This window comes from Phoca vitulina, unplaced genomic scaffold (genome assembly GCF_004348235.1).
Source record: "Phoca vitulina isolate PV1807 unplaced genomic scaffold, GSC_HSeal_1.0 scaffold67, whole genome shotgun sequence".
Classification (NCBI taxonomy): domain Eukaryota; kingdom Metazoa; phylum Chordata; class Mammalia; order Carnivora; family Phocidae; genus Phoca; species Phoca vitulina.
In genome coordinates, this window is record NW_022589770.1 from 13,845,706 (window position 1) to 13,863,843 (window position 18,138).

At 41.8% G+C, this 18,138-nt stretch overlaps 2 protein-coding genes and 1 pseudogene across 18 annotated transcripts in view; 2 read left to right on the forward strand and 1 right to left on the reverse strand.

Moving 5' to 3' along the window:
• The window catches only part of KDM4C (lysine demethylase 4C), a 478,025-nt gene that overhangs the window by 423,650 nt on the left and 36,237 nt on the right, over window positions 1–18,138 (reverse strand). For 16 of the 17 annotated variants that reach the window (XR_004297893.1, XM_032392295.1, XM_032392294.1 and 13 more), the window contains 2 exons: window positions 14,856–15,016; window positions 7,559–7,734 (listed from right to left, as the gene is read on the reverse strand). Coding sequence is in view for 15 of the 17 variants with exons in the window: in XM_032392291.1 (XP_032248182.1) it covers window positions 7,559–7,734; window positions 14,856–15,016 (337 nt within the window). In the remaining 2 variants the exon portion in view is untranslated. Of the gene's footprint in view, window positions 1–7,558; window positions 7,735–14,855; window positions 15,020–18,138 lie in introns of those variants that run through there. The other variant, XM_032392298.1, reaches the window with a different exon arrangement.
• LOC116624421 (40S ribosomal protein SA-like) lies at window positions 2,856–4,037 on the forward strand. The gene is given in 2 exon segments (XM_032392314.1): window positions 2,856–3,559; window positions 3,562–4,037. Coding segments are annotated over 2 exon segments (936 nt in total). The 5' UTR covers window positions 2,856–2,970; the 3' UTR covers window positions 3,909–4,037.
• LOC116624422 lies at window positions 5,243–7,548 on the forward strand (annotated as a pseudogene).

Sequence of the window (18,138 nt, forward strand, 5' to 3'; positions counted from 1 at the left end):
GAAGAAGTGCAATCTTCACTCTTTGCAGATGATATGATACTTCATGTGGAAAACCCAAAAGACTCCACCCCAAAACTGCTAGAACTCATACAGGAATTCAGTCAAGTGGCAGGATATAAAATCAATGCACAGAAATCAGTGGCATTTCTATACACCACCAAGACAGAAGAAAGAGAAATTAAGGAGTCGATCCCATTTACAATTGCACCCAAAACCATAAGAACCTAGGAATAAATCTAACCAAAGAGGCAAAGAATCTGTCCTCAGAAAACTATAGAATACTCCTGAAAGAAAATGAGGAAGACACAAAGAAATGGAAAAACATTCCATGCTCATGGATTGGAAGAACAAATATTGTGAAGATGTCTATGATACCTAGGGCAATCTACACATTTAATGCAATCCCTATCAAAATACCATCAACTTTTTTCACAGAAATGGAACAAATAATCCTAAAATTTATATGGAACCAGACAAAACCCCAAATAGCCAGAGGAATATTGAAAAAGAAAAGCAAAGCTGGTGGCATCACAATTCCAGACTTCACAAAGTGGTTTTTTTTTTTTTTTACAAAGCTGTCATCACCAAGACAGTATGGTACTGGCACAAAACAGACACACAGATCAATGGAACAGAATAGAGAACTCAGAAATGGACCCTCAACTCTATGGTCAACTAATCTTTGACAAAGCAGGAAAGAATGTCCAATGGAAAAAAGACAGTCTCTTCAACAAATGGTGCTGGGAAAATAGGACAGCCACATGCAGCAGAATGAAACTGGACCATTTCCTTACACCACACAAAAAAATAGACTCAAAATGGATGAAAGACCTCAGTGTGAGACGGGAATCCATCAAAATCCTAGAGAAAGGGGAACCCTCCTACACTGTTGGTGGGAATGCAAGCTGGTGCAGCCACTCTGGAAAACACTATGGAGGTTCCTCAAAAAGTTGAAAATAGAGCTACCATATGATCCAGCAATTGCACTACTGGGTATTTACCCCAAAGATACAAATGTAGGGATCCAAAAGGGTACGTGCACCCCGATGTTTATAGCAGCAATGTCCACAATAGCCAAACTGTGGAAAGAGCCAAGATGTCCATCGACAGATGAATGGATAAAGAAGATGTGATATATATATACAATGGAATATTATGCAGCCATCAAAAGGAATGAGATCTTGCCATTTGCAATGACGTGGATGGAACTGGAGGGTATTATGCTGAGCTAAATAAGTCAAACAGAGAAAGACATGTATCATATGACCTCACTGATATGAGGAATTCTTAATCTCAGGAAACAAACTGCGGGTTGCTGGAGTGGGGGGTGAGGTGGGAGGGATGGGGTGACTGGGTGATAGACACTGGGGATGGTATGTGCTCTGGTAAGCGCTGTGAATTGTGCAAGACTGTTGAATCTCAGATCTGTACCTCTGAAACAAATAATGCAATATATGTTAAGGAAAAAAAAAAAAGAAGAAGAAGATAGCAGGAGGGGAAGAATGAAGGGGGAGAAATCAGAGGGGTAGATGAACTATGAGAGATGATGGACTCTGAAAAACAAACTGAGGGTTCTAGAGGGGAGGGGGGTGGGAGGATGGGTTAGCCTGGTGATGGGTATTGAGGAGGGCACGTTCTGCATGGAGCACTGGGTGTTATGCACAAACAATGAATCATGGAACACTACATCTAAAACTAACGATGTAATGTATGGGGATTAACATAACAAAAAAATCCTAGAGGAGAACACAGGCGGTAACCTCTTCAACCTCAGCCACAGCAACTTCTTCCTAGACACATCGCCAAAGGCAAGGGAAGCAAGGGCAAAAGTGAACTATTGGGACTTCATCAAGATAAAAAGCTTTTGCACAGCAAAAGAAACAGTCAACAAAACCAAAAGACAACCGGAGAGAATGGGAGAAGATATTTGCAAATGACATATCAGATAAAGGGCTAGTATCCAAAATCTATAAAGAACTTATCAAACTTAACACCCAAGGAACAAATGATCCAATCAAGAAATGGGCAGAAGACATGAACAGACATTTCTTCAAAGAAGACATCCAAATGGCCAACAGACACATGAAGAAGTGCTCAACATCGCTCGGCATCAGGGAAATACAAATCAAAACCACAATGGGTTACCACCTCACACCAGTCAGAATGGCTAAAATTAACAAGTCAGGAAATGACAGGCGTTGGTGGGGATGCGGAGAAAGGGGAACCCTCCTACACTGTTGGTGGGTATGCAAGCTGGTGCAGCCACTCTGGAAAACAGGATGGAGGTTCCTCAAAAAGTTGAAAATAGAGCTACCCTATGACCCAGCAATTGCACTACAGGGTATTTACCCCAAAGATACAAATGCAGTGATCCGAAGGGGCACGTGCACTCCAATGTCTATAGCAGCAGTGTCCACAATAGCCAAACTATGGAAAGAGCCCAGATGTCCATCAACAGTTAAATGGATAAGGAAGATGTGGTATATATATACAGTGGAATATTACACAGCCATCATGAAATCCTGCCATTTACAATGATGTGGTTGGAACTAGAGGATAAGCGAAATAAGTCAATCGGAGAAAGACAATTATCATATGATCTCACTGATAGATATGTGGAATTTGAGAAACAAGGCACAGGATCATAGGGAAAGGCAGGGAAAAATGAAACAAGACAAAAGCAGAGAGGGAGACAAACCATAAGAGACTCTCAGGAAACAAACTGAGGGTTGCTGGAGTGGAGGATGGGTGGAAGGGATGAGGTGGCTTGGTGATGGACATTGGGGAGGGTATGTGTTGTGGGGAGCACTGTGTATTGTGTAAGACTGATGAATCACAGACCTGTACCCCTGAAACAAATAATACATTATATGTCAATAATAATAAAAAAAAAGAAGAGCCTTTTCTGCACTACCCAGGGAAGGGTCCATATGGCGTTTTGCGTTCCTTTCGTAACTTAAAAGGAAACTAATGTCTGGAGCCCTTGATGTCCTGCAAATGAAGGAGGAGGATGTCCTCAGATTCCTTGCAGCAGGAACCCACTTAGGTGGCACTAACCTTGACTTCCAAATGGAACAGTACATCTACAAAAAGAAAAGTGATGGTATCTACATCATAAATCTGAAGAGAAAGTGGGAGAAGCTTCTGCTGGCAGCTTGTGCCATTGTTGCCATTGAAAACCCAGCTGATGTCACTGTCACATCGTCCAGGAATAGTGGCCAGCGAGCTGTGCTGAAATTTGCTACTGCTCCTGGAGCTACTCCTATTGCCGGCGGCTTCACTCCTGGAATCTTCACTAACCGGAACCAGGCAGCCTTCTGGGAGCCGAGACTTCTGGCGGTTACTGATCCCAGGGCTGATCACCAGCCTCTTACAGAGGCGTCTTATGTTAACCTGCCTACCATTGCTCTGTGTAACACAGACTCTCCTCTGCACTATGTGGACATTGCCATCTCTTGCAACAACAACGGAGCTCACTCAGTGGGTCTGATGTGGTGGGTGCTGGCCAGGGAAGTTCTGCACATGTGTGGCACCATTTCCTGTGAACACCCATGGGAGGTCAGGCTGATCTCTACTTCTACAGAGATCCTGAAGAGATTGAAAAGGAAGAGCAGGCCGCTGCTGAAAAGGCTGTGACCCAGGAGAAATTTCAGAATGAATGGATGGCTCCCGCTCCTGAGTTCACTGCTACTCAACCTGAAGTCACAGACTGGTCTGAAGGCGAGCAGGGGCCCTCTGTGCCTATTCAGCAGTCCTCTACTGAAGACTGGAGCACCCAGCCGACCACTGAAGACTGGTCTGCATCTCCCACTGCTCAGGCCACTGAATGGGTAGAACAACCACTGAGTGGTGTTAAGCTGCTCTTCCACAAAGGCAAACAAAATGGAAATAAGTTTCCCAGAAAATAAACAGTTTGTAAAAGTTAAAAAAAAAAAAAAAGAAGAAGAAATATAAAACTTTCAATTCCTTTGGAATAGACACAGTGCTCCATAGCTGGAACTTTACATACACAATTAAGATTCTTCAAGCACCATCAAGTACTGACTATGTCAAATATAAATTTAAAATTTTAAAAAGATATCAACTAAATTCATCCAAAGAGCTCAATTTCACATGCACCTACCCAGAGAATTTAGATGGTGAAGTTTTTTGATCAGCTGATTGGTTGGCTGATTTGGCGTTTTAATTTTTTTTCAAATTAATGTTTTGGTCTTGGGCCTTAACTACCATATCAGAAACTTTTTTTAAAAAGGTAATTTAAAGGGGTGCCTGGGTGGCTCAGTCAATTAAGCATCTGACTCTTGGTTTTGGCCCAGGTCATGAACTTGGGGTCCTGGAATCAAGCCCCATGTCGGGCTCTGCATTCAGTGGGGAGTCTGCTTCTCTCCCCCTCTCTCTCCCTCTCCCTCTGCCCCTGCCCCGACTCATGCACTTGCACTCGCTCTCTCTCTCTAAAATAAGTAAATAAATCTTTAAAAAGAAAGGTAATTTATAATAATAACTGTGATAGTTTCTAAATATATACACAAATTCTTTAATACTCCTCCCTTCAAGAAGTAGAGCTTAATTCTCATCCCCCTGACTATGGGCTGCACTTTGCAACTGGCTTGTAACAAATGGAATATGGCAGAAGTCAAGAAACAGATCATGAAGAGATACCATGGCTTCCATCTTGGTTACTCTCTTGGATCACTTGCTCTGGAAAAAGCCAGCTGCCACAACATGAGAAGCAGTCCATGTGGCAAGGAACTCAGGACTCTAGCCAACAGCCATGTAAGGGGAACAATCTTAGAAAAGGATCTTCCAGTCACAGTCAAGCCTTCAGATGATAACGGCCCCACCTGACATCCTGACTGCAAGATGAGAGGCCCTAAGCCACAGCCACCCAGCTAAGCCACTCCCAAATTCCTAACCTACAGAAACTGAGATATTAAATGCTTGTTGATTTAAGCTATAAGGTTTGGGGTAATTTGTTACACAGCAATAGGTATAATTACAATAATGCTAATACAATAATGGTGGCCCTTCAAGTCGTTCAGGGTTTCCTGTTCAAATTACTCATCTTCTAAATATATAATGTATCATTTGACACCTAAACATCATCAGGGGTATGGTGTGCTTTGCAGCACTGGTGGCTGGCACAACTGATGGTGTGGAGGGCAAAGGAAAAAGCTCACCACCCTGACAGGTCCTTTCCTAAGCCCCTAGGGGCAGCAGGGGACTTGGGGACCAGTGAACACACCCAAGGTGCGAGAAGAGCCTCTGCTGCCTGCCCTGCCTCACCCTGCCCCATGCAAGGCACAGCTGCCCAGCCCCAGCTGCATCAAATGGAGGAGGCAGAGGAGGGTGGCATCATGGGCCTGGGCTGTACCCTCCATGCCCAGGGGATGAAGATGCTACTGCCACGGACAGCCTGTGCCAGCCACAGCCCCTAAGTCAGGCTCCCTTAGTTGCCAGATCCCGTGTCACAGCCCTTGGATCCTGGCTGGGCCAAGATCGGGATAGAGAGTTACCTGCGATGTCCCCTGCTACCCTCCCACGACAGACCAGGAACACCTGGTGAGGCCTCCGCGGGGAGTGGGACCCCCAGGGCCACAGCCACTTCCACCACAGCCAGCGCCCTGTGGTAGGGCTTCGGTGGGCAGGATGGTGCTGAGCTGCAGCTGCTGCAGAGTGAAGATGTTGCAGCACTAGTCACCAAGGGGTGCTAGGAGCTGATGTCCCAGGGTGCCAGGCCTGAGGTTCCCAAATGGAAATGAACAGAGGATGATGGGGATGCCTCTGCACCCAAGCAAGCGGCCCTTGGGGCAGGCAGGAGAACCAGGAGGCAGAGGCCAAAGGGGAGGGCAGCATGGGCTGCAGCAGTGGCAATGGTGAGGCTAGAGTGTGGCTGAAGGAGGAGGTGCCACCTGCTGCACCCAAGTGCCTGGCCCCAGACCGTACTGTGCTCTGCATGCAATACTATGGCATCTGTGTCAGGGACAGCTTCCTGAGGACGGCACTGGGTAGCCACGTGCTGGCCAGGGTAGAGGCCCTGAAGCAGAGTGGGCACAGGCGTGACAGACAGCTAGTGAGCCAGCAGGCTATCCCACCACACAGCATCTACAGGGCCAGACGGCCTCAGTAGAAGGCCATGAGGCCAGCTGCTGAAGCACTGGGCTCCTCATGGTCCATGTGGATGCTGTAATCTGCCACTGCACTGGGTGCTGGGTGGCTATGTCAACAACGGGCGCACCAAGGCCATGGCGGTGTCTTACTCAGGCAACAGGCTGGGGCACATAAGGCATATGGACAATCTCCACAGCAATGGGCACTGCATCACCTCTATCTATTACCTGAATCAGAACTGGGACATCAAGGTGCATGGCGGCCTGCTGCAGATCTCCCCTGAGGGCTGGCCTGTGGTAACCAACATCGAGCCACTCTTTGATGGGCTGCTCATTTTCTGGACTGATCAGCAGAACCCCCAAGAGGTGGAACCAGCCTATACCACCAGGCATGCCATCACTATCTGGTATTTTGATGCCAAGGAATGGAGAGCAGCCAAAGACAAGTTATCAGCTACCATCCAGAAAGAAAAGTGCCCAAGTACCTGTGTTACAGCCAACTACACCCACGTAGTGGCCAGCCCCAGAGCTGCAAGGACAGACAGCCTGCCCTGACTTCAGGAGAGCCTTTGGCCCCATGCTGCTGGCCAACAACCCATCAGTCTCAGTGCCTGCTCCTTTTCTGCCACTGCTGCTGCTCCCCACTTTGCCTCTGCCCTGACCAGTGTGGAGGGCTCCGTCTGACATCGAGGACCACGGAGGAGGAGACACCTCTCCTGCCCTGTGATGGGAGCTGGGGCTGTGCCTTGGGCAGGCGCCAGGGTTGGGAGCTACCATCACTGGAGCTGGGGGCCTGTGATTTACCCTGTCTGGTCTTGTTCCTTTCAGGTGTGGAGAGCTGGAAAGAGCCATTGCCACCTCCTGCCAGGATGCAGGCTTGGGGGTTGCGATGTCTTGGTCTCTTGCTGGTAAAGGTTTGTTGGTAGGGAGTATCCCCAAGCCCTTCACTCCTCCAGCCTGAAATGTGAAGTGACTCCCCAACTGCTACGGCCATGGCACCTTTTGGACTACGCTGCCACTGTGTGGGCAGGATAAAAGGTGCTGGGAGGAGCATGGGCGTGAAGAGTCCTATCAGCCAAGAAAAAAATAAAAGTCTACCTCAGAGCTAAAAAAAAAAAAAAAGACTTAAACACTGTCACACAAAGAAAATTTGCCTAACAAATATGAATCATGTGTAAAATCAAAAACACTCATGGCAACTAAAAGACAGAAAAAAACATTTATAGATATGAACAAGATGATAAAATGAGAAATAATTTCCTTAGCAGTAAACTAAATGTCAGCAAGCAACCACCTGAAGAACAGAAAACAGAAACAGTTAAATGAAAACTGAAAGAAGATGTGCAGGAGACTCCTACTTTTCATCACAAAGCTCCTCTGTCTACTTGATTTCTCACCATGTTCATATATATCTTCAAAAACAGTAAAAATAGCAAACTGCATGCACTCACTTGCCACTGTTAGCCAGCTGCCTGAACTCCTTCACTGTCATGGCTTTTTTCTGGATGTTGTATTGCGTGAACAGTCCCGACTGCCCTGTGACCATCTGCTGAATCGGTGCTGGAATAAGCAAATTATCAATGTCATCATAGCACTGTCTTGGCTTCCATTCCCGAGGAGGAATCACCTAAAAATACAATAATAAAATAAAATATTATCCAGAAAATATTCCAGGTAGTCATTTAGCTTTGATATTCCAACAGAATACAAGTGAAGAATTTCTCAGCATTTCTTTAACAAATGTGTAAAAGAACTGTGAAGATTCAGATTAAGGGAAATGCTTGTATTCTTCTAAATATTCACCTTACTGATACGATTTTTTTTAAACAACAAAATTTATTGAGCATTATATCAAACAGTACTTTTATACCAAATACTGTACTTTTATACCAAATACTGTACTTTTATTAACTTATTTTTAGTTGATACTACTCACTTCTCAATTTTAAAAGTAAAATTGAGACACATAGAAGCAAAATAACTAGAAGTTCAAATAATGCTTATATTAATATGATAAAAAATAAGCAAATATTTGTTTAGTCAGTATGATTTTCTTTAAATACCTCTCACACAATATGGCAAATAGAGGAGTGGTGTGCTAGTAAATGTTTAACAATCAGTTTTCTGGGAAGGTGGAGAAAACCTTGATTTGTAGCTCTTGCCTATTTCCATGATGTAACTATACCCACCACAGCTAATTTGAGCTTACCAATATGGTATCACTGAACATGAAGTTGAAAAGAGATATGCATTATCAATGTTTATGTTCCTGTATGAGGTTGTTCAGCACACTACTCTTTTCCAACAGTATTTAAACACTTAATTACTAACAGTGAAATGATCCAGTAAACAATAAGACCAAAAACATATGCATATGATTAAAAATTAGAAGGGACAAAGTTATTAATTAAGTCATGATTTATAGCTGGAATTTATTCACCTTTAGAAACTTTTAATTTTTTTAAGATAAACTTTAAAAAATTAATTGCAAAATATAGATAGCACACATTAATAAATGCATAATTACAAATATGTAACTGTGAATTATTATAAAGCAAACATCAGAGTACCTCCAAGTGCCCTCTAAACACATGTCTCTCTTGCCCAAAAGGTAACCACTATCACAGCATTTATGGTATGCATTTCCTTGCTGGGGTTTATGGTTTTATGCCTGGATATGCATCCCTAGCACTGGTTTTTGAAATGTATGGAAATATAATTACCCATATATACATACCTTCTTTGAGGCTTATCTTTTGTGTTTCACTCAATATTTTTTTGAGATTCAAATATGATGGTCTATATAGCTGAAGTTCACTGATGTTCATTCCTACTCAGTACTCCATACAAATATTTATTCATAAATGGGGGACCATTTAGTGCTCACTTGTTTTTTTTCTGATTTTTGGCTTTTGCAAATAACACTGCTATTAATGTCGTTGTGTGCATTTTCTGCTGCATCCAAGCACACAGTTCTCTAAAATAAACACATATCTACAGACACTCCTAACAGTGAAATTATTGGGACATTAGATATGTATAGATCAAATTTAACAGTTATTACTAAATGTTTTTCAAAGTGGTTGTACCATTTCACACTCCCACCAGCAATGTATGCAGAGTTCCTGCTGCTCCCCATCTTCATCGTCACTTTGTATTGTCGATCATTTAAATTTTAGTCTTTCTTATAGGTTGTGTAATGGTAGTCAAGTGTAGATTTTATTTGCATTTTCTTAATTTCTAAAGAAACTTTGTCACATATGCACTGACTCTATGAATACCCCCTTTTATAAAGTGTTTATTCAAGTCTCTTACCCATTCTACTATTGCACTGTTGGTCTTTTTCTTTTTCTTTTTTTTTAAGATTTTATTTATTTTATTTGAGAGAGAGAGTGATTGAGAGAACAAGTGTGAGGAGGGGCAAAGGGAGAAGCAGACTCCCTGAGGAGTAGGGAGGACGCAGGACTCAATCCCAGGACCCTGGGATCATGACCTGAGCCAAAGGCAGACGCTTAACCAACTAAGCCACCCAGGCACCCTGTTGGTCTTTTTCTTACTAATGTATAGGGATTCTTTATATAGTCTGGTTATTCTTGGATGTGTGTATATATATTTGTAAATATCTATATGTATATGTGTGCATGTATCAAATACCTTCTCTTACCCTGTAACTTGCCCTCCAACCTTCTTAAGGGTATCTTTTGATAAACATAAATCCTTAACCTTAACCCATAATCCAATTTGTTCATTTTTGCCTTTATGGGACTGCTTTGATCTTTGGTTTAAAAAATATATATATTTTCCTACCCTGGGGCATAAAGGCATTCTATTTTACATTCTAAGAGTTTTAAGGTTCTGTCTTTCATATTCACATCTACAGTGTACCTGCAACTAGCTTTTATGAAAGGTCTAGGTTAAGCTTCATCAGATGAGAAAACTCAGGGTCAGGAGAATGAGTGATTTCTCCAATGCACATAGCTGTTAATGACAGAACTGACTCCAAAAAAAAAAAAAAAAAATCAAAAGTGAGCTGTCAAGTCTAAAGTTAATTTAATTTTCATCAGCGATATGGAGATATTTCACATTTTATTTCCTCCAAGGTATGTTTAAAATGAGAATAGACACAATCATATTATACGCTATTGAAAACACATACTCAATACTTTAAAAGAATATGGACAATCATAACAAATGCATATGGATAAACACACAAAATTGTCTTCATAACATATTGAAAGGGGAAAGGGCTGTAAATACTAACTTGTTCTTCATCAGAAATAAGTGCAAGGTATTCAAAAAAATAAAACATGGATTGATTCAGGCTCTTGTTTAGAAACAAATATATCTACAATCAAAATTAATATTATATTTCAAGTTTAATATTTTCCTGTCTTGTGAAAAAAAAGTTTTATAGCAATTCTCTTTTCTAAATTTAGAGAAGTAATGAATACAATAAATTTACAAAAATTAAACATTATCTTTACAAATATTTCTTATATGTGTTCATTTACTTTTGATAAAGTGTTCAGACAGAGGGCACCTGGGTGGCTCAGTCATTAAGCGTCTGCCTTCGGCTGAGGTCATGATCCCAGGGTCTTGAGATCAAGCCCCACATTGGGCTCCCTGCTCCATGGGAAGCCTGCTTCTCCCTCTCCCACTCCCCCTGCTTGTGTTCCCTCTCTCGCTGTCTCTCTCTCTGTCAAATAAATAAATAAAATCTTTAAAAAAAACAAAAAAGTGTTCAGACAGAACTTCAAAAAATTTGTAAGTTCAGGTCTATAACAAAAATCTTATTTTTGGACTGTAATTTTAAATTTCAATGCATGAGATTTTCTTACACAGGAAATGGGAGGAAATGGAAGCACAAGATATTCAGGACTTTAAAAGATTCCAAAGTTAAACTTCTACATTCAATGAATCTAACTGAAGGAAACCCATTCCTCTTAAAGTTTACCTTCTTGAGATTATTATATCAAAATAAAAACATACATTTTATTTTATATCACCATTTCCCCAATCCCAGCCTGCACCCTATACTCAAAAGAAAATTTCTGACTGAAATCTGTATTTGCACTACTTATCTTGAAATAAGTCGCTATTATCACCATCTACCTACCGAGGAAGAAGGAGGAAGAGGAAGAGCAGTGCATCTTAAAAATCTTTCTTCACAGCTTGAGGACATAGATCACTGTCTATACTTTCCAAGCTATTCACAAAACTATGTAATGTGCATAACCTATGGTCCAGGATAGTCTATGTCCAGATCACTGTTGTGGAATAATTTCACCCACTTCATATGTAATAAAGTTTCATCATAATCTTTCTCCACAAAAACAATGTAAGTTTTACATTTAAAGAGACTGTCATTCTTCACTTTCCCAACTTGACAACCACCTTTTAGACAGAAAAGTCCAGGTGCCAAATCTCTCACTATGTAAATAAAAGTTAAATCTAAAGTATAAATCTAAAATAAAAGAAAAACCAAGACTGACTGTAATCTAAGGCCAAAATCACTACTACTGGAACTACTCAACCATTTTCTCCAAATCATAAATTAAGACCAATTCGTTAAATGGTGCATTAACAAAGAATCTGATGGGTAGCTCTATCCTCAGGGCTTGCCCTCAAAGCAAACTAGCAGCATTAATACAGTTTTGATTTTTACAACTTGATTTGGTGCAATTTTACACATTTGCTCCTGCTGCAAATTCCAGGAAAAAAAGGAAAGTAGGTGAAACTGACTTTATGTGACTTGGTGTAAAAGATAACAAAAATGGCCCCCAAAACCCACAAAAAACAAAAAAACAGTTCATTGTATTCCTAGTAGAAGCAAAAGAAAATTATCACAAGACGGAATAAATGAGTATCTCCAACTTTGTCAATAAATCTCACTCAAAAATAAAAAAGTCTAGACTCAGGTGTGTTTTGTTCAACACTCAGAAAACTAATTGTGCTTCTCATTAACTCCACTCTGTTACAGAATGCCAACAGCCGCACAGGTGTACCCTTGGGAGGGTGTGTGCTGCTTCCCCTTCTCATGTTACTAAATGTGCTTCCCTACCACAGGACACTCCCTAATCTCAGAGGAACACAGTAAAATCTATGTTTGCAAGGAACAAAAGGGAGAAGAGCAAGACAAAGGGCTGCATTCAAAGCCCAGAGAAAGGGACAACCAGTCACCCCCAACTTTCCTCCACTCAAATAAAGCCCAAATCCTTACTAACCCACTGCTAGTTTATGATCAAAATTGTATGTGTCAAGTAATTCTGAAATGATATTTTCTTCAACTCAAGAATGATTTTTCTCAAAGGGGGCAGTAGGGAGGATGGTTTTTTTCCAGATCAAAGATAATCTGAAGTGTTGAGGTTCCAAAAGTGGGTTCTTTAAGAACTAACTCAATAAATAGGTTAAACTAAGAATTCCTCATCTGAGAAATTCATTATAAACCTCTTTACTTTTGTTTCCTTTTCTTTACCTCTTTGTTTCCTCTTTATCTTCCTTTTCTGTCTCTCACCCACTCCTAATAAACTTTCACTCAACTTAATATCCCCCAAATTTTAAACCTTTTCTAGGAGGGACTTGAACCATACACAACAAAATGACAGACCTCAGGGGATGGATACCAGCACAGTCGATTTGGGTTACAAGCAGGAGCATCCAGATGCAGGAGGACTTGAATACCAACCAACCCCGGCAGTTCTGAAAGTTCTCTCCTCTGATGTCTGCTCTTAATGCTACTGGACCTCCCCTTGGAGATGGGAATTCCGAGAAGAACCCATGACCCAGCCACAGTGGAGCAGGCTCTGGCAGGGCTCAGGAATTTCTGAGGAGATGCTGACAAATCTACAGAAACCCAGATTACAAGCTTAACATTTAGAATAATAAAATGAAGTAAGTGCAATAAAACATATTCTTCTGAGGGAACTCTTTCCCTCCCTCACCCCCTAGCCTCTTACGAGGTAAATTTTTAATTGAAATACATTTCCAGGGACCCTGGATAGCTCAGTTGGTTAGGCGGTCAACTCTTGATTTCAGCTCAGGTCATGATCTCAGGGACATGGGATGGAGCCCCACGTCAGACTCTGCACTCAGCATGGAGTCTGCTTGTTCCTCTCCCTCTGCTCCTCCCCCCACTCACACGCTCTCTCTCTCTCTACCTCTAAAATAAATAAATAAAATCTTTTAAAAAACATTTAAGAAAAAAGAAATATATTTCCATTATACAAGGAACCCATCTCAGGTTGTGATCAAAGGATGAATTATATAGATCATCTCTCTTTCAAAGTTCTAACTTTGGATCTATGGGTGCAAACCTGCAGTGCAATATTCAGCACCTTACTGTGACCCTCAGCATATCACAACTATCCCTGACAGGACTCCCTGTTTCCACTCTGTCTCCCCACGATATTCATTCTTCATGTAGGAGCCATTGTGACACTTTCAAAATAATGTCACTGGGGTGCCTGGGTGCCTCAGTCGGTTAAGCAACTGACTCTTGATTTCAGCTCAGGTCATGATCTCAGGGTCCTGGGATCGAGCCCAGCCTGTGGCTCCTTGCTCAGCAGGGAGTCTGCTCGAGGATTCTCTCTCCCCCTCAGTCCCACCCCTGACTCATGCGCACGCATGCACTCTCTCAAATAAATAGCTTTAAAAAAATAATAATAATAATAATAATGTCACAAAAATAACAAACACACAAATAGCCACCATGTCCTTCTCTCCTCTGCTTTAAGCCCATCAATGCTACACTTAGAATAAAACCCAAATCCTTACTAAGGCCAGGCAAGCCCAGTATGATCTGGCCCCTTCCAGGGCTCTTACCTTACTTACCAACCTCTTCCTCTGCTCACTGAGCCCCAACTCCACCTTCCTGTTCCTCTGACACATGAAACTCAGGTCAGCCTCCAGGCCTCTGGACTTGCTATTCTTTCTGTCCCCACATCTTGAAAAAGTTGGTTTCTTTATATCCTTTGGGTCGCTGCTTAAATGTCCTTATCTCACCACCTTAAGAAGCTACCACTAGAATATAAACTCAACAGGGGCAGAAATGTGCTCTTTACTATCCCATCTCCTCTATACAAACCCCCAGCACCTGGCAGTACCTGGTATGTAGTGGGCACTCTCCACATTTGATAAGCAAGTAACTGAAAAGAAAACAAAATAGGCAAATCTACAGAGAAAGAAAATAGATTAGTGGTCGCCTACAGTTGAGGGGATAGCAGGGACAGAGAATGACTGCCAATGAGTACCAGTGAACTGTACACTTCAAGTGGCCAAATTGTATGGTATGTGAATTACATCTCAATAAATCTGTTATATCTGTAAAAGGGGAAAGAGAGAAAGAAACAATAGAGGAAGAGAGGAGGGAAAGAGGGAGGGACAGGAGGGAAGTAGTTAAGCTTCCAGTTAATAACTTTCCTCTATGAGAAAGTGATGAAAGCTATGAATACTCTCACCTCTCTCTGAAGCCCATACATCCAATGGATCTCTTTGGTTTCTAGAAGCCACACGTGTTTTGTTTAAAAAAAAAAAAAAAAAAAAGCCCTAGAACACAACCTAGCATAAACAGTTAAAAGAAAAATAAGACAATTATTCTTTGAACAAATCAAATGCTCTGCATGGATTAACGAAAACAAATTTTGTAAATATCTTCCTCTGGAATAAACCATTTCCCATATCATGAAGACTAAGAGCATAAATGAAAGGCCAAGTGATTGTTTTTGGTTTAAAGGATGTAAAGATAATCACCTTTGCAAGACCTGCTCGATGGGCTCCTTTAGATTCCATGTATGCGAGGTATTTATTGAACTCCCGGAACTCCTCCATGGAGGGTCTGAAGGTCATGATCTTACAGCTGGGGTTCAAAGGACTCTCCACCTCGGCCACCTCCATGATGGCTGGGGCAGTCTCTGCAGAGGAGATGATGCAGTCATCAGCACTGAATTATTGTGTGCTTAAGGTTGGTGGTCATTTCTCCCAAATAGCATGTAAGCACCCCACTCCCAGCGGAAACTCTTCTCTTTGAGTTACTTACCATTCCCTCTACCACCCCATTAGGGAGACTTCCTCATCTCTCCCTAGACTCCTGGAAAAAGAACCTGCCTCTAGTCATTTCTCCTCCCAAGTTCCTATTCCTGGCATTCAATCACTGACCTGATTGTATTGCTCACCTCCTCAAAATCCTTCCTAGTAAGAATGAATTTTCTAACTTTGCAAGTTTACAAAAGGTATTGTTCCTATGTACCAGTTCTGAAACAGACTCTCTCATGCACACACCTGTATAAAGGCCTAACCTAGGATGAGGAGTGAATGGACAATGCTCAACATCCCCAGCACAGACTTTTTAAGTGTCATAATATGCCTTCCTATAATAATTTACAAACTACACATTCAGCAAAACTACCAAGCACCAGGCTAAAGTATTGGAGACAGAAAAAAGGGTAAGATTTACCTTCACCATCCAAACTCACTATCTAGAGGCGGAACAGACTTCAATACAAAACTGTACACAGGCAGGGGTAACTAACTCAACCTAAATTACTCAGAAATATTTCAGAGTTAAGACTTATTAGAAGGGGTAGGAGTTTGCCAGATAAGAGAAAGAGCATTCCAAGCAGTGAAAATATCTGGAAGTATTGTAAAGATAGAGAGAGTTTAGTTTGCCTGTAGCTTAGAAAGGAAAGATTACAGGATATTGAAGTAGGAAAGTAGGCAGTAGGCTGTGCTACAAAAATATGAACTTAATCTTGCTGACAATAACCAGGATGATTCCCTCAATATGTACTGAACACCTACTACACACAGAATGCAAGGATGAGTAAGAAGCACTGGCCTGCCTGCTCCAGAAAGGAGTCCTACCCCAACCCACTTACAGAAGCAATAATAGTGCCTGGCATCTGACAACCCAAACAACAAATACTCTCAGAACAAAGCTCTCCTTTTTAAAAAAATAAATAAATTTAATTTGCCTGACAAAAAGAAAAATTGGGAAGAGATGGAGAAGATGAAAACATGCTATGGGATAAGAGGTTAAAACATCAGGACTACCAATAAAGATGTGATCATCATTCATTAAAGGTTTAAATAAGCATCTATCTCACAAGTACATGTGAGGAGAATCAAATTAACCCTGCCATCCACTAGGAACTTAAATATAAAGGAGAAATTAATCTGCATGAATATAGATATGTTAATACATGACAGAAAATATTCCATATTCTTTCTTTTATTTAAATTCAAGTAGCTGACATATATTACATCATTAGTTTCAGATGTAATGTTCAGTGATTCATCAGTTGCATATCACACCCAGTGGGGTAACTGGGTGATGGACATTAAGGAGGGCACAGGATGTGATAAGCACTGGGTGTTATTCTATATTCTCTCTGCCTCAGGGAGGAGGCATGCAAAAGAAAAAACCTTCCAGGCCACCTCCCTACCCACTTCCCCTCACACATATACAGATGCGCAGGCCCAAATCCTGGGCTGCAGGATGAAAGTGTAACCTCTATACAAGACACACATAATCCTTTAGAAGCACCTAGATCAAACCTTTACATAACTATCATGGTCTTGTCTATCACCACAGCCTGCATTATACTTTAAGCTCCAACAACACTCTGTGCTTCTCTAAACAAGTAGAGCCCTCTGTGCCTCTGCCTAAGTCATTCCCTCCCATCAGGGCAGCCTTTACCTGTCTCTTCACTTGGCAAACTCCTGGCCACTGTTAAGATTCTCAATCCTTCTCAAGTAGGCCTAGGTGAACCAGCCTGTGTGTTTTGACTTCCCTCTCTGCATTCCTCATAGTAGTTGCCTATCCCAGTGGTTGGCACTTCTGACCATACACTGAACTCTAAACTCCTCAAGGGAGGGGCACCTGGGTGGCTCAGCCAGTTAAGCGTCTGCCTTCGGCTCAGGTCATGGTTCCGGGGTTCTGGGATCAAGCCCCACATCAGGAGCCTGCTTCTCCCTCTCCGTCTGCCTCTCTCTCTCTCTCTCAAATAAATAAGTAAAATCTTTAAAAATAAAAAAATAAATAAACTCACAGGAAAAGCAGGCTGTCTCTTTAGGACCTAACCTCCAGTCTGGGATCCAGCCTCGTTCATAACATCTGCTATAATAACTATTTGCTAACTGAATGAAGAAATAAATGCCAAAATGTTAAAGTATTTACACAAAATGATACCAAATGCAGGAAAAGGAATGCACTGATCTCACACACAGAAAAGTTACTTAGAAAACAGTCTCACTTGCTTGACAGGTAAAGAATAATAGAATACAAAAATCTGAGCAGTGAGAAAGGGGAAGAAGCTCCCAGATTACCTCTGTAGAAACATCTGGTGCCTGGAAGGCAGCCTTACTTTTCCCCTGCCCAAAGAACAAGGGTGGCATGCATAGCTCTCCAGCAGAGGAAAAAGACACTAGAAAAGAAACTCAAAATCCAGCCAGTCACTTGATGAACAGTTACTGAATGCCTAATTGCTGAGTAAGCATTCAGGAGGGAATGAAGAGAAACCCTAACAGGAGTGGAGTGAAGCAAACAATAAATAAGTCATAAGCACTCTGAAGAAGAAACCAAGGATTAGCTATTTTATACAGGGTAGGTGAGGGAAGACATTTCAGACTCCTGAAGGAGGGAATAAATCATGCAGATAACTGGAAGAAAAGCATTTTGGACTAAGGCAACAGCAAGGGGCCTCTTGGGCTCTTCAAGGAATAGCAAGGATGTGAGTGTGACTGGAAGTCATAAAGCAAGAGAGAGTGGAGAGAGGGGAGACAGGGAGAAAATGAGTTTTGGGGAAGTAATCTGGGGCTCTTCCCCTTCTTGTACATTCCCATTCTTGATACTCTAACATGTGTTTCCATTCAAGAAGATGACAGTGTTTTCTAAGGTAACTCTTCTGGAGGATTTTAAGCAGAGCAGTGAGCAGGCTCATCATTCTGGCTGTTGTATCAAACAAAGACAAGGTTGGAAGCACAGAAGCAATTTATACCAATCCAGGCAAAATAAAATGGTGACTTGGACCAGAGG